Source organism: Lissotriton vulgaris, chromosome 7 (genome assembly GCF_964263255.1).
Source record: "Lissotriton vulgaris chromosome 7, aLisVul1.2, whole genome shotgun sequence".
Lineage (NCBI taxonomy): Eukaryota > Metazoa > Chordata > Amphibia > Caudata > Salamandridae > Lissotriton > Lissotriton vulgaris.
This window is the reverse complement of record NC_141695.1, coordinates 822,396,109-822,418,732: the sequence shown is the minus strand read 5'-3', so window position 1 is coordinate 822,418,732 and position 22,624 is coordinate 822,396,109. Positions and strand designations below refer to the sequence as shown.

Below are 22,624 nucleotides of genomic sequence, written 5' to 3'. Positions count from 1 at the left end.
TGTACAGCTGAGATTTCCAGCAGCCCTGAAGATTATGATGAATAATAAGATGTTCAATATTCATACGGTTCAGGCTGCAGATGACCTTCTGATGACGTTCGGAGCTGCAAAGGGGGCTGAAGGTGGCTCGGGATAAAATAATGAGGGCCAGACTATTTTTTTTGTCTCTTGTCCTTTCCTTCATCCCTTTGACTTCTAGAAAAAAAAAATGTGTCTTCCCTTAGCAAAATAACAGAGGAGGGTGAAGATAATAAGGAGAAAAGTAGAAAAGGAGAAGAGGAGAAAGGAAGAAGGGGAAAAAAAGGGGGAGGAATCTATTAGAGAAACAAGGAAAATAGGAGAAGGATAGAAGCAAGGGAATAAGATGATGGAGAGAAAGGAGAAAAGGAGGAGAAAAGGCAAGGAAAAAAAATAACGATAAAAAAAAAAGGAGGAGGTCCTAAGACTAAGGGCCCCATTAGGATGGCGGGCGGATTGCCCCCGCCAGGCTGGCGGTAGCCACCACCAGCCTGGCAGGGGAAATCCGCCCGCCATCCTTCCCTGTATTCCCCCCGCCATATAAGAATGACGGGGGGGACCATGGCGGAGCAAAACACCTCCCGCCACTTTTCCGCCCCGGTCGCCTTGCGGCCGGGGCGGAAAACGAGTAACATGCAGGCGGTGTCTGTCAGACACCGCCAGCATTATTACAATGGGCATTTTACAATGCCTTTCGGTGGAGAAAAAAGAGCTTTTTGGCACTTACTCGATTAATCTCGCTAGTGGTGTGGGTTTTTTTTTTCCCCCACATCCGATGATTACGAAGCCATGTTATACTTTTTCTGCTTTGCAACCTTGCCTTCTTTGTTGGGTGTAAAGGTTGATTCAAGCAATAAGGTAACTGGCTGATGGTTAAGCATCTGTCCAATAAGCTGCTGGGGGTAGAATGGGCAGGGTGATTGACACAGCATCTGGGCTTTGGCAATTCCACAAATCGGCCGCACCCCTACCAGTTCATACTGAGTTTGAGTGTCATATCCTCTGTCTGTTTTTCTTTCTTCCCAGTCCAGAAACTCGACAGATTACAACCATGGTGGAGATGAGGACATAAACAAAAAAAAAACATTCAAATGTATATAGAGAGATATATATGTATATATATGCAAGCAATAATATCACACTTACAAGTAAGTAAATGCATCTGTTAAATGCATGGAATAAAATACATGAAATGAATTACAAGCAGATAATATTATGATGGACGTCCACTGCAAGAAATCAGGAAGATATGAAAACTAAATACATCAGATAATTACCAACCACTGAAGAATTGAATGTGCACACAGACACACTCACACATCACAATAATTATTATAGCCACTGGAGACTTGAATGTCCACCCAGACACATCCACATCACAATGTCAATAATCAAAAATAAAACACCTCACCGGCTGCAAACACTTGATCTTAGCCCACTTTGGACTGGGGGATTCACAGCAGTCTTTAAGAGCCTCAGCAAACTGGGTTCTGCAACACTGAAATAGACGCATCCGTCATTCAGGTCAAAATCCCGGTTTCCAAGTCAACAAACCCCAGTTTTATAATCTCAAAGCACAATAGACATTTCCGAGAGGCCCTCCTCTGCGCCAAGGAAACTTACTGGAGTTGGCCACTCTCCATGTAAGCATTCCAAAGGCAAAAGAGTTCTCATGTCCCTTCTGCGCTCTCACATGTTTCAGTCCCTTATCTAAGCAAAGCTTACGAAAGTCTCCAGTAGTACAGAATACAATCTCTAAAAAAACAACAACCTTGAACGTGAATAGCCTAAACAACCTGAGTAATCTGGGGGACTGCCTGTGCGCAAAGCCTGAGCTAGACAGAGTCAGAATTTAAGATGGCATGAGGGCATGTCAAAGTCAATAGTAAGAACTTCATAATACATCCCAATGTACAACACAATGTACATTCATGCACCACTGCCTATATGTTGGACTTGGCCCTTCTGGCAGGTTCACCCCTGAACTTTTTGCCTTTTAATGTTACATAATTATAGTAATTTCTGGTCTTTGCGCACTTTGACACTGTGTCCCAGTGTAAAGTGCGTGCGCTCCCTGAGTGCGTGTGTGAGATTGGCCTGCCCTCCCATAGGAATGCATGGGGATATGTGTGTCCATGGTAGTTCCTGATGTGTGGGGAGTGCAGGGTCGAGTTTGGTATGTGCGGACTCGTGTGATTAAATGCTGCACAATGATGTGCGTGGATTTTTTGTGTCTAGTGTGGAAGTGCCACTTCTAGAAGTTGGCCTGTCTGTGCAGTGAATGTGAATTGACTATCTGGCTTGTGATTGGGTGGAGCTGGCTGGTGCGCCTGGCTCCAGGAGTCAGGATGGGTCTGCCCTGGTGGTGAATGGAGAGATCTGCATGTTGATGGGAGGGAGGAGTGTACCTGGGACCTGAATAGGGCTGGGCCTTCCCTCTACAATGCTGGCTCCACCCCATGTGGTGTGTCTCATGTCCCTTACCCACCCTGTGAATAGGCAGAGGGGCTGAGCAAAACAAAGTGCTCCAGAACCAGTTGCATCTGGTTTGCCCCTTGCCTGCACCTTTGTAGACAAAGGATTTGTGTGTATAAAAAGAGGCTGTGACCTCATGTAAAATGTTCTTGTTCCTGACTTGAATCTACCAGGGGCGTGCTGCTGCTGGGGCCCAGAGGAAGGCTTGCCACCCTGGGCCCTGTCCAGCCCCTGGATGCCTGGATACCTGGAGTTCCTGCTTGGATCGTAACAGGCGGGGGCTTGCTGCTAGTGGGGCCCAAGAGGGACCTCCATGGGGGCTGTCTCTTTGCTGGAGTGCCCTGTGTGCTGGCCCCTGGGCCCTGCATTGCCTCTCCTGATGCCCAGGACTGCTAGTACCCTTTGCTAAAGGGGTCCTACCTTGGGGGCTTTGTAGTTCCTGTGCCCCCAGCGCCTGGTGAGCGCTTTATTTTTTCTTTATGGGCAGAGCACTGTCGTGTTCCCTCGGGGGGGAAGTGCTCCTGCCCTTTTGTGGCCCTCACGGGTGCCCACCCCGCTTATGTAATTAGTGGTGTACGCAGGTGCTTACCCTGCGACTTTGCTCGCCTTCGTTGCTGCCAAGCGGGTGCCCACCCCGCCGCAGCCCGAGCTGCTTGTTAAACCGTTGCCGGGCTGCTGCCTACCGTGACCCGGAAGTACTGGAGGTGGGCGGGGCCTGGTGCCCCCTTTGTTCCACTTCCCCCTGCCTGGGGAAGCCTTTGCGCCGCGCCGAGGAGAAAGCCCCGGGTCCCAGGAGGGGGCCAGGGTGAAGTGGGGCAGCCGCGGCCGCGGCCGCCGATAGCAGGGCGGGGCTCCCATGATGAAGGAGGGAAGCCCCGCGCTGGAAGAGGAGATGTTGGCCGAAGCCTCGCTGCCTCGATTTCTGCTTTTTCCGGCTGGGGAGAAGCCACGCGGAGCCTCAGTGGCACAGGGTCATACTGATTTGCATATAGCCATGTCTGAACTGGGGTGGCAGAGTGGGCTAAAGAACGGTGAAGGATTAAACCCAGATCTTTTGACTGGGTGTGAGTGTTTGATTGATATAGATGCTCCGGCCATCACCACCCCCTTTTGTACCGCTTTTGGCCGCCATAAGTATGGCAGGGTATGCTCAGACGTGAGTCCCTTGCTCACTTTGCCACTGGATTCAAGCAAGCCGGGCTAAAGACGGTTGGAATGCCAGAAACCAGTCCTCGGAAGCTTGTTTCCGGTCCAGGGAAGACATGGCTTAGCAGTTCGGGCTGGACTGTTCCCATGAGGCACAGGGTCAGACTGATTTGCATATAGCCATGTCTGAACTGGGGTGGCAGAGTGGGCTAAAGAACGGTGATGGATTAAACCCAGATCTTTTGACTGAGTGTGAGTGTTTGATTGATTCAGATGCTTCGTCCATCACCACCCCCTTTTGTACCGCTGGTAATTATATGGGCATCAGTCCTAGGGACTGCATTGAGACCTCTGTAGTCTGCACAAAACCTTATCTCTCTCCTAACATCTTGGGTGTGAGGTTTTGGCACAATGACTAATGGGCTAGACTAAGGGCTATACAAAGGTTCAATGACCCCCAACTCAGCATCCTTTGGACCTCAGTCCTGATGCAGTCTCTGAAATGGTCAGGTTGTCTGTAAATTGCACTCTAGACAGGCAGACTGTCACCTGTGTCCACTTCATGGGTACATCAGGTGGTTTGACTGGGAGTCAGAGAGAACAAGTTTAGTAACTGTTTGAGGACTTGCCTACAATCAGCTTGTTGCTGGTCAGCACGGCTGCCTGCCAAGGCTGTTCCATCAACTGACCCATAAACATGGTCATTTCTCCTTAAAGAACAAGTTACTTACCTTCGGTAACGCTTTTTCTGGTAGATACTATATCTGCCTGTGGATTCCTCACCTTGTGAATATCCCCCTTGCGCCAGCAACATTCGGAAATTCTTTTGTAGCCTCGTGCCGTCGTGGACTCGGACGTCATAGAGTCACGGCTACGCCTGCGACTCCGCTGACGTCACCGACGCCTACAATAGGCCCACGCCGGCGTGATGACATCAGTTCCGCCCTTTTTTCCGTGCCATCGAGGCACACGGACGGACCAATGTAAGCAGAAATATACATAGTATACATAATATACAATAATCAAGGAGAACAACACACACAGTGTGAAGCAAATGCAAACAAAACAACTCCTTAACAATACATTATACAATGCAATACAGCAACTCTGGTAAAGAAGAGTGGACAACGGGGAGGCGGATGGGTCAGTGAGGAATCCACAGGCAGATATAGTATCTACCAGAAAAAGCGTTACCGAAGGTAAGTAACTTGTTCTTCTGATAGATACATCTGCCATGTGGATTCCTCACCTTGTGAATAGAGTCCCACAGCAGTCCCACACTCCCGGAGGAGGGTGTCCACTCTTCTAAACCAGGAAATCCTGAAGGACAGAGCGCACAAAGTGGCCATCCCTCCTCACCTCAGTGTCCAAGCAGTAGTGCTTTGCGAACGTGTGGAGGGAGGACCAAGTTGCCGCCCTGCAAATGTCCTCCACAGGAACACCTCTAGCCAATGCAGAGGTAGATGACTTAGCCCTTGTAGAATGAGCCCGTATACCCTCTGGAGGTTCCTTACCGGCCAAAGAGTAGCAGATCTTTATGCAGAGGACGATCCATCTCGACAAAGTCCTTTTATGGACCGCTCTTCCTTTCTTGCAGCCAGCAAAGCCAATGAAGAGCTGATCATCCAATCGACAGTCCTTAGTTCTGTCCAAATAAAAAGACACCGCCCTCTTGGGATCCAGACGGTGCAACCTCTCCTCCTCCTTGGAAGGATGTGGGGGAGGATAAAAGGTAGGGAGGGTAATAGATTGACCAAGGTGGAAAGGAGTCACCACCTTAGGGAGAAAAGCAGCCCTGGTCCTAAGAACCAACCGATCAGCATGAATGGTCAAGAAAGGGGCTTTGGAACTAAGAGCTTGAAGCTCACTTACCCTCCTTGCCGAGGTTATTGCAACGAGGAAGACTACCTTAAAGGTTAAAAGCCTCCTAGGACATTTATGAAGAGGCTCAAAGGGAGCACCCATCAGAAAAGTCAAGACAAGATTTAAGTCCCACTGAGGCACAATAAAAGGTGTAGGAGGGAACATATTCGTGAGACCCTTCAAAAACCTTAAAACAACTGGAGACTTAAAAAGAGACGGCTGGTCAGGCAAACAAAGAAAAGCCGACAGTGCCGAAAGATAGCCCTTAACCGTAGCAACAGCAAGCCCCTGCTGTGCCAGAGAAAGAGCAAACCGGAGAACGTCAGACAAACGGGCTCTCAAAGGGTCAATAGAATACCCACCACACCAATTGACAAATTTAGACCATCTATACGAATAGACAGATTTAGTGGAGTCACGCCTGGCTGACAAGATGACATCCACCACGTCAGGTGTGAGGGATAAGGAAATCAGGTTGCCCCGTTCAATCTCCAGGCATGAAGGTACAATGTCTGGAGGTGGGGGTGTAGAACCTGCCCCTCCATCTGAGAGAGGAGGTCTGCCCTGAGAGGGAGACGGAGCGGCGGGTGAGAGGAGAGGTGGAGTAGATCTGTATACCACACCCTTCTTGGCCAGTCCGGGGCGATCAATATGACTTGGGCCTGGTCTTGACGAATCTTCCTCAGAACCCGAGGAATCAAGGGTATGGGAGGAAACGCGTAAAGGAGTTGATTCCCCCAACTCAACTGAAACGCGTCCCCCAAGGCTCCCTGCATCGGATACTGGAGACTGCAGAATGACGGGCAGTGAGCATTCTCGCAAGTAGCGAGCAGGTCCACCTGAGGAGTCCCCCATGTCCGAAAGACATGACGCACCACCTCTGGGTGAAGCCTCCACTCGTGATCGGCAGAGAACTGCCGACTGAGAACATCTGCACGAACGTTCAGAACTCCGGCCAGATGATTTGCCATCAGACAAATCTGGTGGTCCTGACGCAGAGCCTCTCTGCAGAGACACTGCGACCCCACTCCTCCCTGCTTGTTGATGTACCACATCGCGGTCGTGTTGTCCGTCAGGACTTGAACCGACTGACCACGAAGGGAAGGGAGGAAGGCCTTGAGCGCCAGACGTATCGCCTGCAATTCCAGAAGGTTGATGTGAAGCAACCTTTCCTCTGGAGACCAAAGACCCTTGACCTCCAGGTCCCCCAGATGAGCAACCCACCCTAGAGTGGATGCATCCGTAATCACTGTGGCCACCGGAGGAGGTAGCTGAAAAGGCTTCCCCTGAGACAGGTTGCTTTCCACGCCCCGCCAAGACACATCCGCCGCAGCTTCTCTGGAGATCCTCACTGACTCCCTGAGATCTCCGTTGTGCTGATACCACTGCCTGCGGAGGCACCACTGGAGCGCCCTCATGTGCCAGCGTGCATGGTGGACCAACAGAATGCAAGAAGCCATCAGACCGAGCAGGCGAAGGACCTTCAGGACTGGAACAACCGCTCCATTGTAGAATAAAGGAACCATATCCTGTATGTCGCGAATCCTTTGAGGAGGTGGGAATGCACAACATACAGTTGTGTCCAGTACTGCACCTATGAACAGGTTGCGCTGGGAGGGCACCAGGTGAGATTTTGGCACATTTATTGAAAAACCCAACCTGAACAACAACTGGGTTGTCTCCTGCAAGTGATGGAGCACTTTCTCGACCGACTCCGCTTTGATCAGCCAGTCGTCTAGATAAGGGAATACTGGAATCCCGGACCTCCTGAGATGCGCCGCCACCACTGCCATCACCTTGGTGAAGACTCGAGGCGCAGTAGTAATCCCAAACGGAAGGACCGCAAACTGAAAGTGCTGCGAACCCACCGTAAAACGGAGATACTTCCTGTGCGACTTCAGGATAGGGATGTGAAAGTACGCATCCTGCAAGTCGAGCGACACCATCCAGTCTTCTTCCAGCAGAGCCTGAAGAACCTGAGCAAGGGTGAGCATATTGAATTTCTCCTGTTTTAGATAAAAATTCAAGATCCTGAGATCCAAAATCGGCCAAAGCCTGCCATCCTTCTTGGGAATCAGAAAATACCGGGAGTAGCATCCCTGACCTTTTTCCTGCTCTGGGACCACCTCTATCGCACCCTTCCTCAACAGAGTTTGAACTTCCTCCTGTAGGAGTAGTAGATGTTCCTCTGAGCAAGGAGGGTAATTGGGAGGGAATTCCCGAAAGGGAAGGGCATACCCATTTTCTACGAGATTGAGAACCCAAAGATCTGATGTAACCGATTCCCAATACCGTAGAAAGTGAGTAACCCGACCCCCCACCGGACCCACATGATCCTCGATTTTCTGTGGCTGGGGGGTTGCAGGAGGTGGAGGAGGAAGAGCCCTTTGCCTTCCCCTGTACGACTTATACAAGGTGTTTGACTGCTGCTGCTGTTGCTGCTGTCCTTGTCTAAATGTACGAAAGGAAGAGCGACCAAAGCCTCTGAATTTCCTGGTCGTAGAGCCTCTCACTTGCAGACCAAGAGATCTAGCAGTTGCTCTGCTGTCCTTAAATCTCTCCAAGGCCGAATCCGCCTTTTTGCCAAAGAGTCCCTCTCCATCGAAAGGCAGATCAAGCAAAGCAGATTGCACATCAGCTGAAAAATCTGAGGATTTCAACCATGCAGAATGCCTTGTGGCAACAGCAGTGCCCATAATCCTCGCCACAGAGTCTGCAGTATCAAGGCCGCTCTGAATAACCTGACGAGCTGCTGCTTGAGTGTCAGATAAAGCTTCCTCAAAGTCACCTCTACAGTCTTCAGGAACCTTTGGGATCAAAGTACGTACTGAGTCCATTAAAGCATGGATATATCTTCCCATAAGGCAAGTGGCATTTGTGGACTTCAACGCCATGCTAGCGGAAGAGAAAGTCTTCTTGGCTACCTGATCTTGCTTTTTAGCCTCCTTGTCACCAGGAACTTGGGGAAAAGCACCCACTGACTTCTTGGAACATGCCGCTTGGATCACCAAACTCTCAGGCGAAGGGTGTGTCAACAAAAAGGCAGGGTCCTCAGGAGCCACTCTATACCTCCGAGCCACACCTTTCGAGACTGCAGGAGCAGAAAGAGGCTTCTTCCACACCTCCATAATGGGATCAGTCAAAGCATCATTAAAAGGGAGCAGAGGCTCCACTGCTGAGCTTGGAGGATGAAGAACCTCTGTAAGCAGATTAGATTTGAACTCAACAGTAGGCAATGTTAAGCCTAAAAGACCAGCTGCTTTTCTCAAAACCACGTGATATTGTTGAGCATCCTTTGACGGTGCATCAGGGCCTGATTGCTAGACCCACTCTGGAGAAAATTCAAGTCCACTAGCCTCTGCTAGAACCTCAACATAATTGTCACCTAGTCAGAATGAGACTCACAATACCTCTGTTCTTCTAGCAGACGTTGAGCCTCCCTTCTAGATCTCTGCTTAACTCGAAGTGCAGCCGGATCCATTGTCGACTCCGACGGCGCCGGAGCCGACATCGGGACCGAACCCGAAGGCTTAGAAGAATGATCCAAAGACTTGCTTGGAGCAGGCGACGCCGGTGCTGGAGTCGTCGACTTTGGACGAGCCGGCGTCGACATCGGCGTCGACCTCGTGGAGCCTTGTGCTGCCACAGCGGGGTCGGAGCCGGCAAATACGGCATGAAAGGTGCCGGGGCATATGAGTGAGGCACCCCCAAATTAAATGCCATTGGACCCATAAGACCCGAAGGCGCTCCAGAGGGGTACCAAGACTTAGAGAAGACATCATACATTGCGTTAAGAAACGCAGAAGGATCCTGACCTGGAGCTGGAAATGGTGGATGCTCAGGCCGACCTCGAGGTAGATTCGAATCTGTCTCAAAAACAGGAGTCGAATTTTCAACCTCTTCAGGAACCTCCTCTTCCTCCTCCTGTGCCAGAGATGGAGCCAGAGACGGATCGGGTGCCGGAGCCGGTGAATGAGCCGGCGACTCCGAAGGCGAAGCCTCGCCCTCCTGATCCGAAGCCTCTTGTGGAGGAATTACCTTCGATCTTATCTTCTTAGGTGATCTCGAGCTAGACTTATCACCTGAATGACGTCGAGACTCATGTCTTCTCTTCTTGTGCTTCCTTCGCGACCTCGAAGCATGATCCGAGGAAGACTTCGAAGCCGACGCCTCCCGAGACCTCGACCTCGATCTTGACTTCTTCGAATGGGACTTCGAAGATTTTCTTTCTTTATCGGCCTTCAGTTTAGCAACAAGAAGCTTAGACTCCCTTTCTCGGAGGGCCTTAGGATTCATTTTTTGACACGACGAACAGCCATCCGCGTCGTGATCGGAGCTCAAGCACCAAATGCAGTCCTGGTGCGGGTCCGTAACGGACATCATTTTTCCACATTCCCTGCAGGGCTTAAAACCTGTCTTCTTTGTCGACATTTTTACGAACAAATTAACAAGAGAACTGGAAACAACGAAGAAATAATGCTACAGAGTAACTTGAAGCTACAGAGTATCCCGAAAACCGTTAGCGTCGACGACGCGGAAAAAAGGGAACTGATGTCATCATGCCGGCGTGGGCCTATTGTAGGCGTCGGTGACGTCAGCGGAGTCGCGGGCGAAGCCGTGACTCTAAGACGTCCGAGTCCACGTCGGCGCGAGGCTACAAAAGAATTTCCGAATGTTGCTGGCGCAAGGGGGATATTCACAAGGTGAGGAATCCACACGGCAGATGTATCTATCAGAACAAGTAATATCAAAGTCTCTTGCTAGTGGAAGATGAGTTTTGGGACCCACCCCCAGAGGAAGAGTTTTGGGAAACTTGTAAAGACTTGTTTTTGTCTTTACCTTTCTCCCCACCCCTCTCTTGGGCCTTAGAAGAATGTTGCTTCCTCTGGTCACCTAAACCACCATTGTGTTTCTGCTTCACCCTGGTGTGGACCTATTTGTCTGCTTTCTTTCCCAATTCTTGGGGAGATGTCAGATCAGAGTCCACCACGTACCCTCAATAAGACAGTTAAGGATGTGCTCCCTCATCAAAAAATTGCACAATCCCTTAAAGACATATACATTGCTTTAATGAGGCCAGCCTTCCAGAGCCTTAATAGCACTGTCTACAGAACCAACCCAATATTGGGTGTGTGACTTCTGTGTGTCCCTGATTTTAAGCCTGTATTGCTCAGTGGTTAAACCAGCCCATCTATGAGGGCACTCTTCAAGACTGCATAGTTGTCAGCATCTTCCTCCTTGACAGTAAGAAGTTTGTCTTTGCATTTGCTAGCAAAGGAGAGCCATAGGATAGCTGCCCACTGCCCTTGAGGGACCTTCTACTTCACAGGTACTCTCCAAGGCAGTGAACCATTTATGGATATCACCCCCTTCAGGTAAGGAGGGACAATCCTGCTCAAGTTCCTAGTATCAACATTTTGCTCCCTGATACTAGGGGAACTAGTGCTGCCATCATGGGACTCAAGACACACATTCTTCCTAGCCCTATGTACTTCCAAGGTTTCCTTATCAAGGGCCAGCTGTTATTGTTTGATTCTGAGCTTGGCTCTCTTAAGCTCTCTAAGGAGTCCTACCTCTGACTAGAGATGGAGTTCCTATGGGATTGTTAGAAGCATTGGAATTCACAGAAGAGGATCTAGACCTTCCCTGCATTCTTTGCACCCTCAGAAAAGGAATAAAGGGGGACCCACCTCTAGGGAGTCCTGCTGTACTATTTGTACTATTCCCTGGGGGTTCAGAGTTCACCAGTGTGGAGTGATCAGACTCTTCCTGGTCTCGGTCAGAATAAGTGTCACTTTGGTGACCCACACCTGATACTTCTAGAGCCACCCCACCCACATCATTCTGTTCTTCTGAACTATCAGCTTTCTGTAGGCCATCCTGCAGAAGCAGCTCTAAGAGTTTCTGAGTGTTAGGGTTAGTACCGGTCTTCAACTTCATTGATGCAGCAAGGGTCCTTAGTTCCTGGAACTTTAGACCACTGTATCTAAAAGATTGGGACCCAGTGGCATCCCCAACTAAACACATGGTAAACTAGGTGTAGTGTGGTGTTGTACCTACCTACCCTAAGGAAAACTAAAATACTAAAGGATTGCAGAAAGGGTTGTGATAGACCCTCAGCTAACAATCCAAAATGTTCATTAGAACTTACTACTTACAAAGTGTATTTATATGTGCCTAATGCTAGTAATAGTTTTCCCTCTAAGTAAACCCAGATTCGCTGCTAAAACAGTGAAGGCTTAAATCCCACTGCTGCACACTAATGTAGGTGGCTGGGTTAGTATATGGTGCATACTTATCTAAGTGAAGCACCTAGGCACTAATCCAAACAACACTTATGGTGATTTTAGTGGTTATTGATAATCTTTAAAAGCTTTCAAAGTGGTAGCTGTGGAGAGCAGCCTTCAGGCTTATCTTGGAGTGTTAACCCCTTCGATGCTCATGACGGAACGGTTCCATCATGATCATCGGTTGAGCTGTGCTTATTATGGAACCGTTCCGTCATGACCACGCCCGTTTTAATTAGAGCTCAGCACCGGGGGGGGGAATCGGCCCCGCACGGAAGCGGTTAAGCAACTTGTTTTTCCAGATCTAATCATGTAGTGTAGGCTAAAAGAAAATGAACCACATATTGTATATATTAAAATGTGTTTATTTATTGAACAACACTCACTAACACATTGGTATATCTCCTACCTGGAGATATAAACACAAATACACAAGAATACTTCAATTGCAAATAATAAGTAAGCATTATACCCAGTGGTCTACAGGGGGTGACTAAACCATATACTATGTCGGGAGTTGGAGCAGGAGACTCAGAAGAGCTGGGGACACAAGGAACCACCAAAGGTAAGTACCCAGGAACCCTGTGGTGGCTGTGTACAGAGTGCAAACACAGCCACATACTCAATAGAAGTCAACAGGAACGTTTTGGTTGCGGTTTTGAAGAAGGAACCTTCTCAGTGGACCCTGAAGAAACCCAGTGGAAAACAGAAGGTTGGAGAGTCACCCCACCTTTGGATACCCCAGGAACCAGGATACCTACACCATGGAAGTCGGGTGCATAGGTGCGAAGTGATGTCGGAAACCGCCGTAGACCACAATGGAGGACTACAGAAAAGAAGCTGCTGGCGAAGACTATGCAAGCGTCTGGCGGAATCCAAGGGTATATACTTGAAGACAAGAACCTACAAGCAGAGGAGACCGAGTCAATGCCACTTGGAGGTGACCAGGAGACACAGAAGGGCAAATCCCACCGATGACTTAAGATAGAGAAGGGATGACGGTGACCTTGTCACTGCAGCTGTGAGGACCAAGTGATACTGAGGAAGACCATGAGCTGTGCACGAGCTGTCCCATGATGGAAATCAAAAACAAGTAGGTCGGTGTCCGGCAGGAGCACCAACAAGCTTTGGCAGCTACAACAGGTGTGGAAAGCAAAGAAGGAGCAATGTTGGGACCAGCAAGGTCCAAGGGACTAAGGACAAGCAGGAGAGTCAGCACAGGCATGGAGCAAGCAGGGGAGTCAACTGAAGCAGGAGAAGACCCTCAAGAGGACCCGTAGGCCAAAGGCACAGGAGTCCAAGAGGACCTCGAGCTGCTCACCAAAGATGTAGGCCCACGGTTCAGAGGATGTGGTGAGGATGCTGATCTTGACAAAAAGATGTGCTGGAGGCTGGAACTTCTTGTAGACCGAAGATCTCTGGAGTACAGAGCCAACACGCCTTGGCAACGGCAAGTCAACGCTGTTCACAGGGGTTTGGTCCCAGCAGTTCCAATGAGGGATACTGGCCTCAAACTTGCTAAGAGGACAGGTCAGTCCTCGATGGAATTGCAGAACTATCACCATTGTTGCTTTTCCTTTAGAAGTAGATGGGACATCAGGAGCAGCAGGCCGGTTAGCTTTGTTGAAGTGTCTGCAGATGCAGGGGAGTGTCTCCTTCCCTTTAAGGGAGATTGCTTCAGGTGTCCTTGATGCCCACAAGTCTGTTGAAGATCCTGGAAGAAACACAGAGGATGAAGTCTTGCAGAACAGCAAGACCAGGAGCAGCAGGAGTCTTCCTTGATGCAGTCTTGGTTCCAGGTGAAGTCCAGCAAAGTTCAAGTATCCAGATAGTCGAAAAGTGGCGTCATTTGAGGCTTGACCCATGGTGAATCTGAGGGCCCACCCAGATTCACCATGGGACAGATTCGCCATAAGTGCTTTTATGCCCTAAGAAAGGGGTTAGGGCGGCTCAGGTATCCCTCCCTGAGGAGAGGCTGGTACGGGGAGCATACTCCCATGTCCTTCCCAGTTTTACGCCAGAGCGGGAGCCAAGGGCTCCCAGAACTGGCTCCAATTGGAGTATGCAAGGAGGGCACCAAATGTGCCCTTCAAAGCAATCTGGTGGTCCTGCAAGTAAACTAAGTACTGTGTGGGAGGTCACACCTCCCTGCAACAGGAAACATACTTTTCTATCTTCCCTTGCTCGAGCTTGGCTCAGCGGCAGGAGAGCAGAATTGTGTCTGTGGTAGGCAGCAGCATTAGATTGCTGGCAGACCCTGAATAGCTGTTATCGGGAGTGCATGGGATACCCAAGGGAGGTCTCCAGGACATGTGATCATAATTCCAACACTTAAATCTGTGTTGTGGTATGATTCCAACATGCTTGATACCAAACATGACCGGGTTCTGTGGAGCCACTATATAGTTTGACATCTCGTAATGACTTATGTCCACTATATGTATTTAAATGGCTGATCACACTTATAAAGCCTGGAGAATCAACTCTAGGGTTTGTAGGGTTGTCCTGCTTATACGATAAATGTACAGCCCATGGGAGACCTTGGTGTACCTATGCCCTGGGTACCTCAGTACCATATACTAGGGACTCATAGGGGTACTCCAGTAGCCTATTGTGGAGGTACAGAAGTACTTACCATGTCAAATATAGGGATTACGCACAGTGACTGGGGTCCATGATTGGCAGGATCCCAGTCAGACTAGTACAAAAAAAATACTGACACCAGCAGAAAGTGGGAGTAACAATGAAAGCAACTCCTACTTTCCTAAATGCGCCATCTCCTCTCCAACTGTCTTCTGTCTCATTTCACTGTTCTGAGTTCTTGGGTGTACCAGCTGGCCTTTTTTGAGGACTTTCTCTAGATGTTGCTCTTGATGGGGTTGATGCTGTCTGCACAATTGGTTATCCAGGCGTTGATGTTTTCCCTTCCATGTTCGAGGTTGGGGGTGGTAGCAGGGTTAGAGGTGTTGAGGGCGTTCACCCAGCTGGTCTCTGAGATTTGGTTGGACCTCCGGTGTGGGCGTTGGTTGGTCATTATGGCGGTGGCTTTGTGGGGGCAGAAGATGCTGAAGTGGACAATTGAGTGATCGGTACATGTGAGATCTGTGACAAGGCTGCATTTGACGTGGTTGCTGGAAGTGAAAATTGGAACCAGCGTGTCTCCTTATGTGTGTGAAGGGTCATGGATGATCTGGGTCAACCTGAGGCTGCTCATACTGTGTGCAATGTTTTTGTCGTTCGGGTCGTCAATGTGGCAATTTAGGTTGCCGAGGAAGATGTAGTCAGGCTAGGGGCACAATGAAGTCTGCCATGGTGTTGCAGAAGCTGAAATGCTGGCCTGGTGGGTTGGTGTCTCTGATGGTGATCTTGTTGTCTGTGTGGAGCTTGAATTTGAGATGTTTCATGGGGGGGTGGGGGTGGTATTGTCAGTGATGGTGGTTCACTGTATGGTCTCTTTGTTGATGATGGCTGTCCTTCTGCCTGGCTTGTTGGTGCAGTTCTGGCGAGTGATTTTATATCCGTCGGGGATTGCTGTGGCAATGTCTGGAGTGGATGTGGGTTTGAGCTAAGTCTCAGTGAGGAAGATGTCGTCGGGTGATAGGGTGGTGATGAGGTCCCATAATTCAGTGGAATGCTTGCATTGTGAGCGTGTGTTGAGAAGGGAGCATGCAAATGTATTTTTTTGCTCAGGTGGTTTCTGTGACGTGTTGGGGTGGGACTGGTAAGTGGGCTGGTGTGTGCAGTGGTACGTTTAGTGGCAGTGGGTTCAGGTACCTCCTTGCTAAGAGATGAGCCAATATTGGCATTAGGTGTTTGAAATACTGGTGGTAATGGTAGACTATGAACTCATAGCAACCCCAGAAGTTGCACTGTTGGAACTAACAGAGGCTATCCCAAAAGGGAGCCGATTAAAGCATGGCTCTCAGTTATGACATATTGCAGGACAGGATGGTTGAATATAGTAAACAGTATCTGGATGAAAACAACATCCATTGAGAGGCATCCTTACAACTGTCAATACACAGAGTCAACGCGGTGACAGAACTCACCAGTAAAGTCCATCATCACTACAATTATCCACAAAGTTTGGTAAAGTTGTACCCCTTCTCGTTGTACACACCCTCAGACCTATTAATGTACTGAATCTAGGGGGCAAGAGCACCCACGGGTGCAAACCATCACCGGAAACAATGAGGCAAGCCTGTGGACTGAGATCATTCACTGCCACACACCTTTGTCAGTTCAAACGCCAGAGATCTCTATGGTCAGGCAATCCCAATATGCTAACTCATCAATGCTAGGAATCAGTTCCACAGTAGAGAATGGGATCTATAGGCATGCAGCCTCACCTGGCAAGGTAGCAGAGAAGTGACATCCACTGTACCAGTAGTGCATGGCATGCCTTTAACTTGGAGGTAAAAGAGATTCCACGACAGAGGATACAAGTAGCATATGTGTACATGCATTATTTTAGTTCTACCTGCAGAATGACCCAGTGACCCTCCTTGGCTGCCTCACTTAGTGCATTTTCCGCGACCACTTCTTGTCCCTGTCCCAGGGACACATTGTGGATTTTCCCATTGTCTATGGCAAATCCTAACTTTTTGCCTGTGAAAAAAATTGAAAGAAAAAGAAACACAACAGTTTATTAATTGAACTATTTCTTCCTACGAGAGAGGTCAGTGGTGTAATGCACATTTTAACACGATATGTGAACAGGATACACCTGATGAAGGTGTCTCCTTAGAGGTGTACTTGTATAAGTAGGAAAACTCATAAATCTCAATGAATGGTTATAGATTAAACTGTTGGCAATGATTCTGTTTAATATTATTAAGGAATATGTTCTATTCAAGAAATATATAAAGTTTTAACATGCAACACTAACTTGAAAACAGCCTGTTGTGTCAGAGCCTTCCCTACAAAAAATACTTTACACAAGACACAAGATGTGTTCAAAAGTTACTGACCTCCAATTATAGTTCTCCATGGTGGGTTTCTTTATGATATGCATGACCTACAGAATTATCCCTACCATATGTTTTAGCGACTTGGTGGTGCAATGTGCTGCAGTTAAGGGCTTTAAGTTTGTTGATGTAATTTGTTAATATCTGCCTTCATTTTGTGACATTTTTTAAAACTGGTCCCCCTGCTGTTGGTTATGTTTATTGTAGAGCTGCTGCTTTTAGTAGAAAGCTGTGATTTTGTTACTATTCTGGATGTTTTTGTGATGGGCAAGCATATGCAGAAGGCTAAAATCACAAGGGTCAGAGGGGTTTTGCTTCGATTACTTCTTGGTTGCTAATATTGCTAAGTCCTTCCTTCGCTTTAATTGATTACGTAGTGAAGCAGCCTTGCCACTCAGACACACAAAACTCTTTGATATAAATGCTCTTCTCCCCACAGTGTCATTCTGTTTGTACCAAGCCACATACACCACCTGTCTCCCTACACACAGTTGGACTGGCTTAACAGGGGAGGTGGAATGGAAGTAATAAAATATTGCAAGGTAAAGGACTCAGGGTAATGCAATTACCAGTGAGAAATTGAAGCTTTACCTCCTATTCACCTCGTGTTGAATTCATTACGCAGTGGAATTTATCAAAGCAAACACCAGGGTAACTGTATGTTCATGCTTGGAACTTTATTAAACATTATCTATTTTCTCCTGTTCACTCCACAGAATAAAGCACCTCAAGCCAGCTGTACAAAGCATTATTCCAGTCGCAAGCAGCTCAATTTGTGAACAGAAAAATGCTTTTTCAGATGTAGAAAATTAAGGGCCAGATGTAGGTCGCCCAATACCGGTCGGTAACGGCCGAAATTACCGAATTTCGACCGTTACCGACCGGTATTGGGCTTTTCAGATGTAGGTGGCATTTTTTGTAGGATTCAGTATTTTACCGAATCGGTAATTTAAGGGTTCGGTAAAATACCGAATTCTTAACATACCGATTCGGTAAATTACCGAATCCAGGATATAGGGATCACTCAAGTTAGTGCATTCCTCAGTTAAGGATTCGTTATTTACCACCAACTAGAAGTTGGTGGTAAAGCCCTAAATTCTGTAACTTGGTGATTTTGAAGTAGTGTGTTCTGGACATCCCTTCCAAATACCGAATCGGTATGGTATATATTACTGCTTTGCAAACAAATTCTGGTCGCAAAACAGTAATAATTTACTACCATGTTAAAAGTGGTGGTAACCCATTCTCATATGGAAAGGGGTCCCTTTGGAACCCCTTCCTCTTTGAGAAGGTTGAAAAAATATTTTATAAGAGCAAATAGTGGTCCCACGGGGACTTTTCAAAAATAAACTTCAAAGTTTCATTTTTAGGTCTCGCCTACGTAGCGCGCATGCGCTGCATAGGAAAGGGACCTCTTGAGATTGATGCAGCTTCCCAGGCAAACAACGTGCACGTGTTGCATTGCTTTCAATGCAGCACGTGCACGTTTTGGTGATTTCCTTGCGGGAGCCCGCAGCGCCATTTGGTTGCACGCTCCCGCAAGGAAAACGCTGCCTGCTCTCGGCCGACATGGGACAACTTGTGGATGGCCCTCAGCCTTCTACAGCGTCACCGGTCCTCACAGCTGCAACTCCAAGGTTACCGTCATCTCTTCTGCAACACTCGACATCGGTGGGCATGCCTCCAGGTCACTCTTGAGTGGCATAAACTCTGTTCCCTCTGCTTGTAGGTACTTCTATTCTGAATACACCTTTGGGTTCCATCGGACACTTTCACCTTCTCCAGCAGCAGCTTCTTCCGGTCCCATTGAGTTCAACAGCGGTTTCTAATGGCACTTCACACCTATGCACCCGGCTTCCCTGTGTAGGTATCCTGGTTCCTGGTGCATCCACGGGAGGGGGGTGGCTCTACACCCTTCTGTCTTCCAAAGGGTTTCTTCAGGGTCCACTGGGAAGGTTCCTTCTTTAAAATTGCAACCGCGACTTACCCATTGACTTGTATTGAGCCCGCGGTTGTGTTCCCACTCTGCACACTGCCTCCATGGGGATCCTGGTTACTGACCTCGGGTGGTTCCTTGGGTCCTCGGCACTTCTATGTCTTCTGGGTATAGTCATGACTGGAGTTGTGGTTTGCATAACTCTACTTTAGTAAATGGGTTTGGTCTCCCCCTAGTGACTACTGTGCATTTCGTGCTACTTACCTGTTTCTATTGTAAAGTTTTGTGTGCATTGTGTACATCTCTGTTGAGGAGTTATTGACTGTCATATAATAAATACATGTTGTTTATAAAAACACTATGTGGTTAATTTTCACTTAATCTATACCTATAAGATTACGTTCTGGGAAAACAAGCTGCTTTATACTCCTTCCGGACTAAGCCTGAAGGCTGCTCTCCACAGCTACCACTTAAGAGAGCTTTCTAAGGTTGTCTAAGACCACTAAAATCACCGTAAGGGTTGTCTGGATTGGTGCAGGGGGCCTACTTGCCTAAGTGTCTATCATATACCAAGCCAGCTTCTCACAGATGCCCATCCTATTCCAAGGGCAGATGAGCTCATAGATACTTTGGCCTCAGCCAAGTTTCTGAGTACATTGGGCTAAGGCTACGAGCAAATCAGACTAGTTGGGTATGCCAAGCCAAAAACAAAATGTTTAACTGCCAGTGGGCATTATCTATTCATTGTGATACCCTTTGGTTTGAAAAAGGCACCTGCATCACTTCAGAGGTTGGTCAACAATGGTCTCACAGGTCTGGTAGCCTTCCAAACTTTTCATGTTCATGTTGGTGACACACTTTTTGGAGATGCATTATTTTGGGACACAGTAAGGCAGTGTAGCGAGTGAGCGAGCCCGAGCCACCTAAGAGGGGTTCGAGGGGTTTCTCACTCACTCTTTCTGTCTCCCTCTCTCTCTCTCTAACTGTCTCCCTCTCTCTGTCTCCCTCCCCCTCTCTCTGTTTCCCTCCTTCTCTCTCCCTCTGTCTGTTTCCGTCTGTATCCCTCTGTCTGTCTACCTCCCTCTGTCTCTCTCTGTCTGTCCCTCTGTCTGTCGCCCTCTGTCTCCCGCTCTCTATCTCCCTCTGTTTCTGTCCCTCTGTCTCCCTCCCTCTGTCTCTATTCCTCTGTCTCCCTCCCTCCCTCTCTCTCTCTCCCTCTGTCTCCCTCTGTCGGTCTCCCTCTGTCTCCCTCCCTCTGTCTATCTCCCTCTACCTCCCTCTGGCTATCTCCCTCTCCTTCCCTCTGTCTCCCCCTGACTTTCTACCTCTGCCTCCCTCCCTGCGTCTCCCTCTCTCTCTGGCTCCCTCCCTATGTCACCATCTGTCTCCCTCTCTCTCTCTCCCTCTGTCTCCCTCTATCTCCCTCTCCATCTCCCTCTCTGCCTCTCTGTCTTTGACTGTCTCAGTCTCTGCCTCTGTCTGTCCCTGTCCCTCTCTCTGCCTCTATATGTCTTGGTCTGTCACTGCCTGTCTCTGCTCTATCACTGTCTGTCTCTGTCTCGCTCCCTCTGTCTCTCTCTCTCTCTCTCTCTCTCTCTGTCTCCCTCTCTGTCTCCCTCCCTCCCTCTCCCTCTGTCTCCCTCCCTCTCCCTCTTTCTGTCTCTGTCTGTCTCCTTCAGTCTGTCTACCTCCCTCTGTCTCTCTCTGTCTGTCTCGCTCCCTCTGTCGCCCTCCTCCCTCTGTCTGTCTTCCTCTGTCTCTTGCCCTCTGTTTCCGTCCCTCTGTCTGGATTGGTGCAGGGTTTCCTACTTGCCTAAGTGTCCATCATATACCAAGCCAGCTTCTCACAGATGCCCATCCTATTCCGAGGACAGATGAGCTCATAGATACTTTGGCCTCAGCCAAGTTTCTGAGTACACTGGACTTAGGCAACGAGCAAATAGGACTAGTTGGGGATGCCAAGCCAAAAACACGTTTTTTTAAATGCCAGTGGGCATTATCTATTCATTGTGATGCCCTTTGGTTTGAAAAAGGCACCTGCCTCATTTCAGAGGTTGGTCAACAATGTTCTCACAGGTCTGGTAGCCTATAGCATAGCACACAGCTTTCCAAACTTTTCATGTTGGCGACACACTTTTTGGAGATGCATTATTTTGTGACACAGTAAGGCAGTGTAGCGAGCGAGCGTAGCGAGTGAGCCCGAACCACCAAAGTGGGGTTGGGGGGGTTCTCACTCACTCTGTCTGTCTCCCTCCCTCTCTCTCTGTCCGTCTCCCTCCCTCTCTCTCCCTCTGTCTGTCTACCTCCCTCTGTCTATCTCTGTCTGTCTCGCTCCCTGTCTCACTCCCTTTGTCGCCCTCCTCCCTCTGTCTGTCTCCTTCTGTCTCCCGCTCCCTGTCTCCTGCTCTCCGTCTCCCTCTGTCTCCGTTCCTCTGTCTCCCTCCCTCCCCCCCTCTCTCCCTCAGTCTCCCTCTGTCTGTCTCCCTCTGTTGGTCTCCCTCCCTCTATCTCCCTCTCCTTCCCTCTGTCTCCCTGACTGTCTCTGTCTCCCTCCCTCTGTCACCATCTGTCTCCCTGTCTCTCTCTCTCTGTCTCCCTCTCTGCCTCCCTCTTGGTCTGTGTCTGTCTGCCCCGTCCCTGTCTCTGCCTCTATTTGTCTCTGTCTGTCCCTGTCTGTCTCTGTCTCTTTCTCTGTCTGTCTCTGTTTCCCTCCCTCTGTCTCTCTCTCGGTCTCCCTCTGTCTCGCTCTCTCTGTCTCTGTCTCCCTCCCTCTCTCTGTCTGTCTCCATCTGTCTCCCTCAGTCTGTCTACCTCCCTCTGTCTCTCTTTCTCTCTCCCTCCCTCTGTCGCCCTCCTCCCTCTGTCTGTCGCCCTCTGTCTGGCACCCTTTGTCTCCCTCTGTTTACGTCCCTCTGTCTCCCTCCCTCTGTCTCCCTCCCTCCCCCTCTCCCTCTGTCTCCCTCCCTCTGTCTGTCTCCCTCCCTCTGTCTGTCTCCCTGTCCTTCCCTCTGTCTCCCCTGACTGTCTTCCTCTGCCTCCCTCCCTCTGTCTCACTCTCTCTCAGCCTCCCTCCCTCTCCCTCTGTCACCTTCTGTCACCCTCTCTCTCCCTCTGTCTCCCTCTCCCTCTCTGGCTCAGTCTCTACTCTGTATGTCCCTGTCCCTGCCTCTGCCTCCATCTGTCTGTCTGTCCCTGTCTCTGTCTGTCCCTGAGTGTCCCTGTCTCCCTCCCTCTGTCTCTGTCTGTATCTTCCTGTCTGCCCCTGTCGCACAAGTTACTACTTGTGTAACAATATATCTGTAGGAGACATTAGTTAGTGATAGATTCCTTACCTTAGAATATCCCCAGGCGTCAGACTGGATCTGGAAATTTTTGCGTAGCAGTCCCCTTGCGCGTCGGTACGCGTCGTCTGCGGCTCCGCGTCCGTTGTCGGCGTCGTGGGCGCCGTGATGACGTCGTCGGAGTACTTAGACGCCGCCTCCGCGTGCTGACGTCAGTTTTTAGACACAGCTTTTCCGTGCCAGAAATGCAGAGCTATGCTAAAAACCAACACTGGCACCTTGAAACTAGGACCCTGAAGGGGATGAACTTAACCCTAGATATCGGTTCGCAGAACGGGGAGGATGGGTGGGTCGATAAGGAATCTATCACTAACTAATGTCTCTGACAGATATATCGTTACACACGTAGTAACTTGTGCATCTGAAAGAGACACGTTAGTGATAGATTCAGTGTCCAGACCACTCTGAATCACCTGTCTCGCAGCTGCTTGAGTGTCTGATATCCCTTCCTGAAAATCCTTCCTGTCATCCTCAGGAAATTTCGGAATCAGCTGCTTGACAGAATCCATCAAGGCATGGATATACCTCCCCATCAGACACGTTGCGTTGGTTGACTTTAACGCCATACTGGCTGAAGAGAAAACCTTCCTG

At 49.1% G+C, this 22,624-nt stretch overlaps 1 protein-coding gene across 1 annotated transcript in view; it reads right to left on the bottom strand.

Annotated features, from left to right (window-relative positions):
* The window catches only part of DNAH17 (dynein axonemal heavy chain 17), a 15,539,113-nt gene that overhangs the window by 1,213,093 nt on the left and 14,303,396 nt on the right, over positions 1 to 22,624 (bottom strand). Inside the window, exon 74 of the mRNA XM_086931082.1 lies at positions 16,270 to 16,397. Coding sequence (XP_086787208.1) covers positions 16,270 to 16,397 — 128 coding nt within the window. The remainder of the gene's footprint in view (positions 1 to 16,269; positions 16,398 to 22,624) is intronic.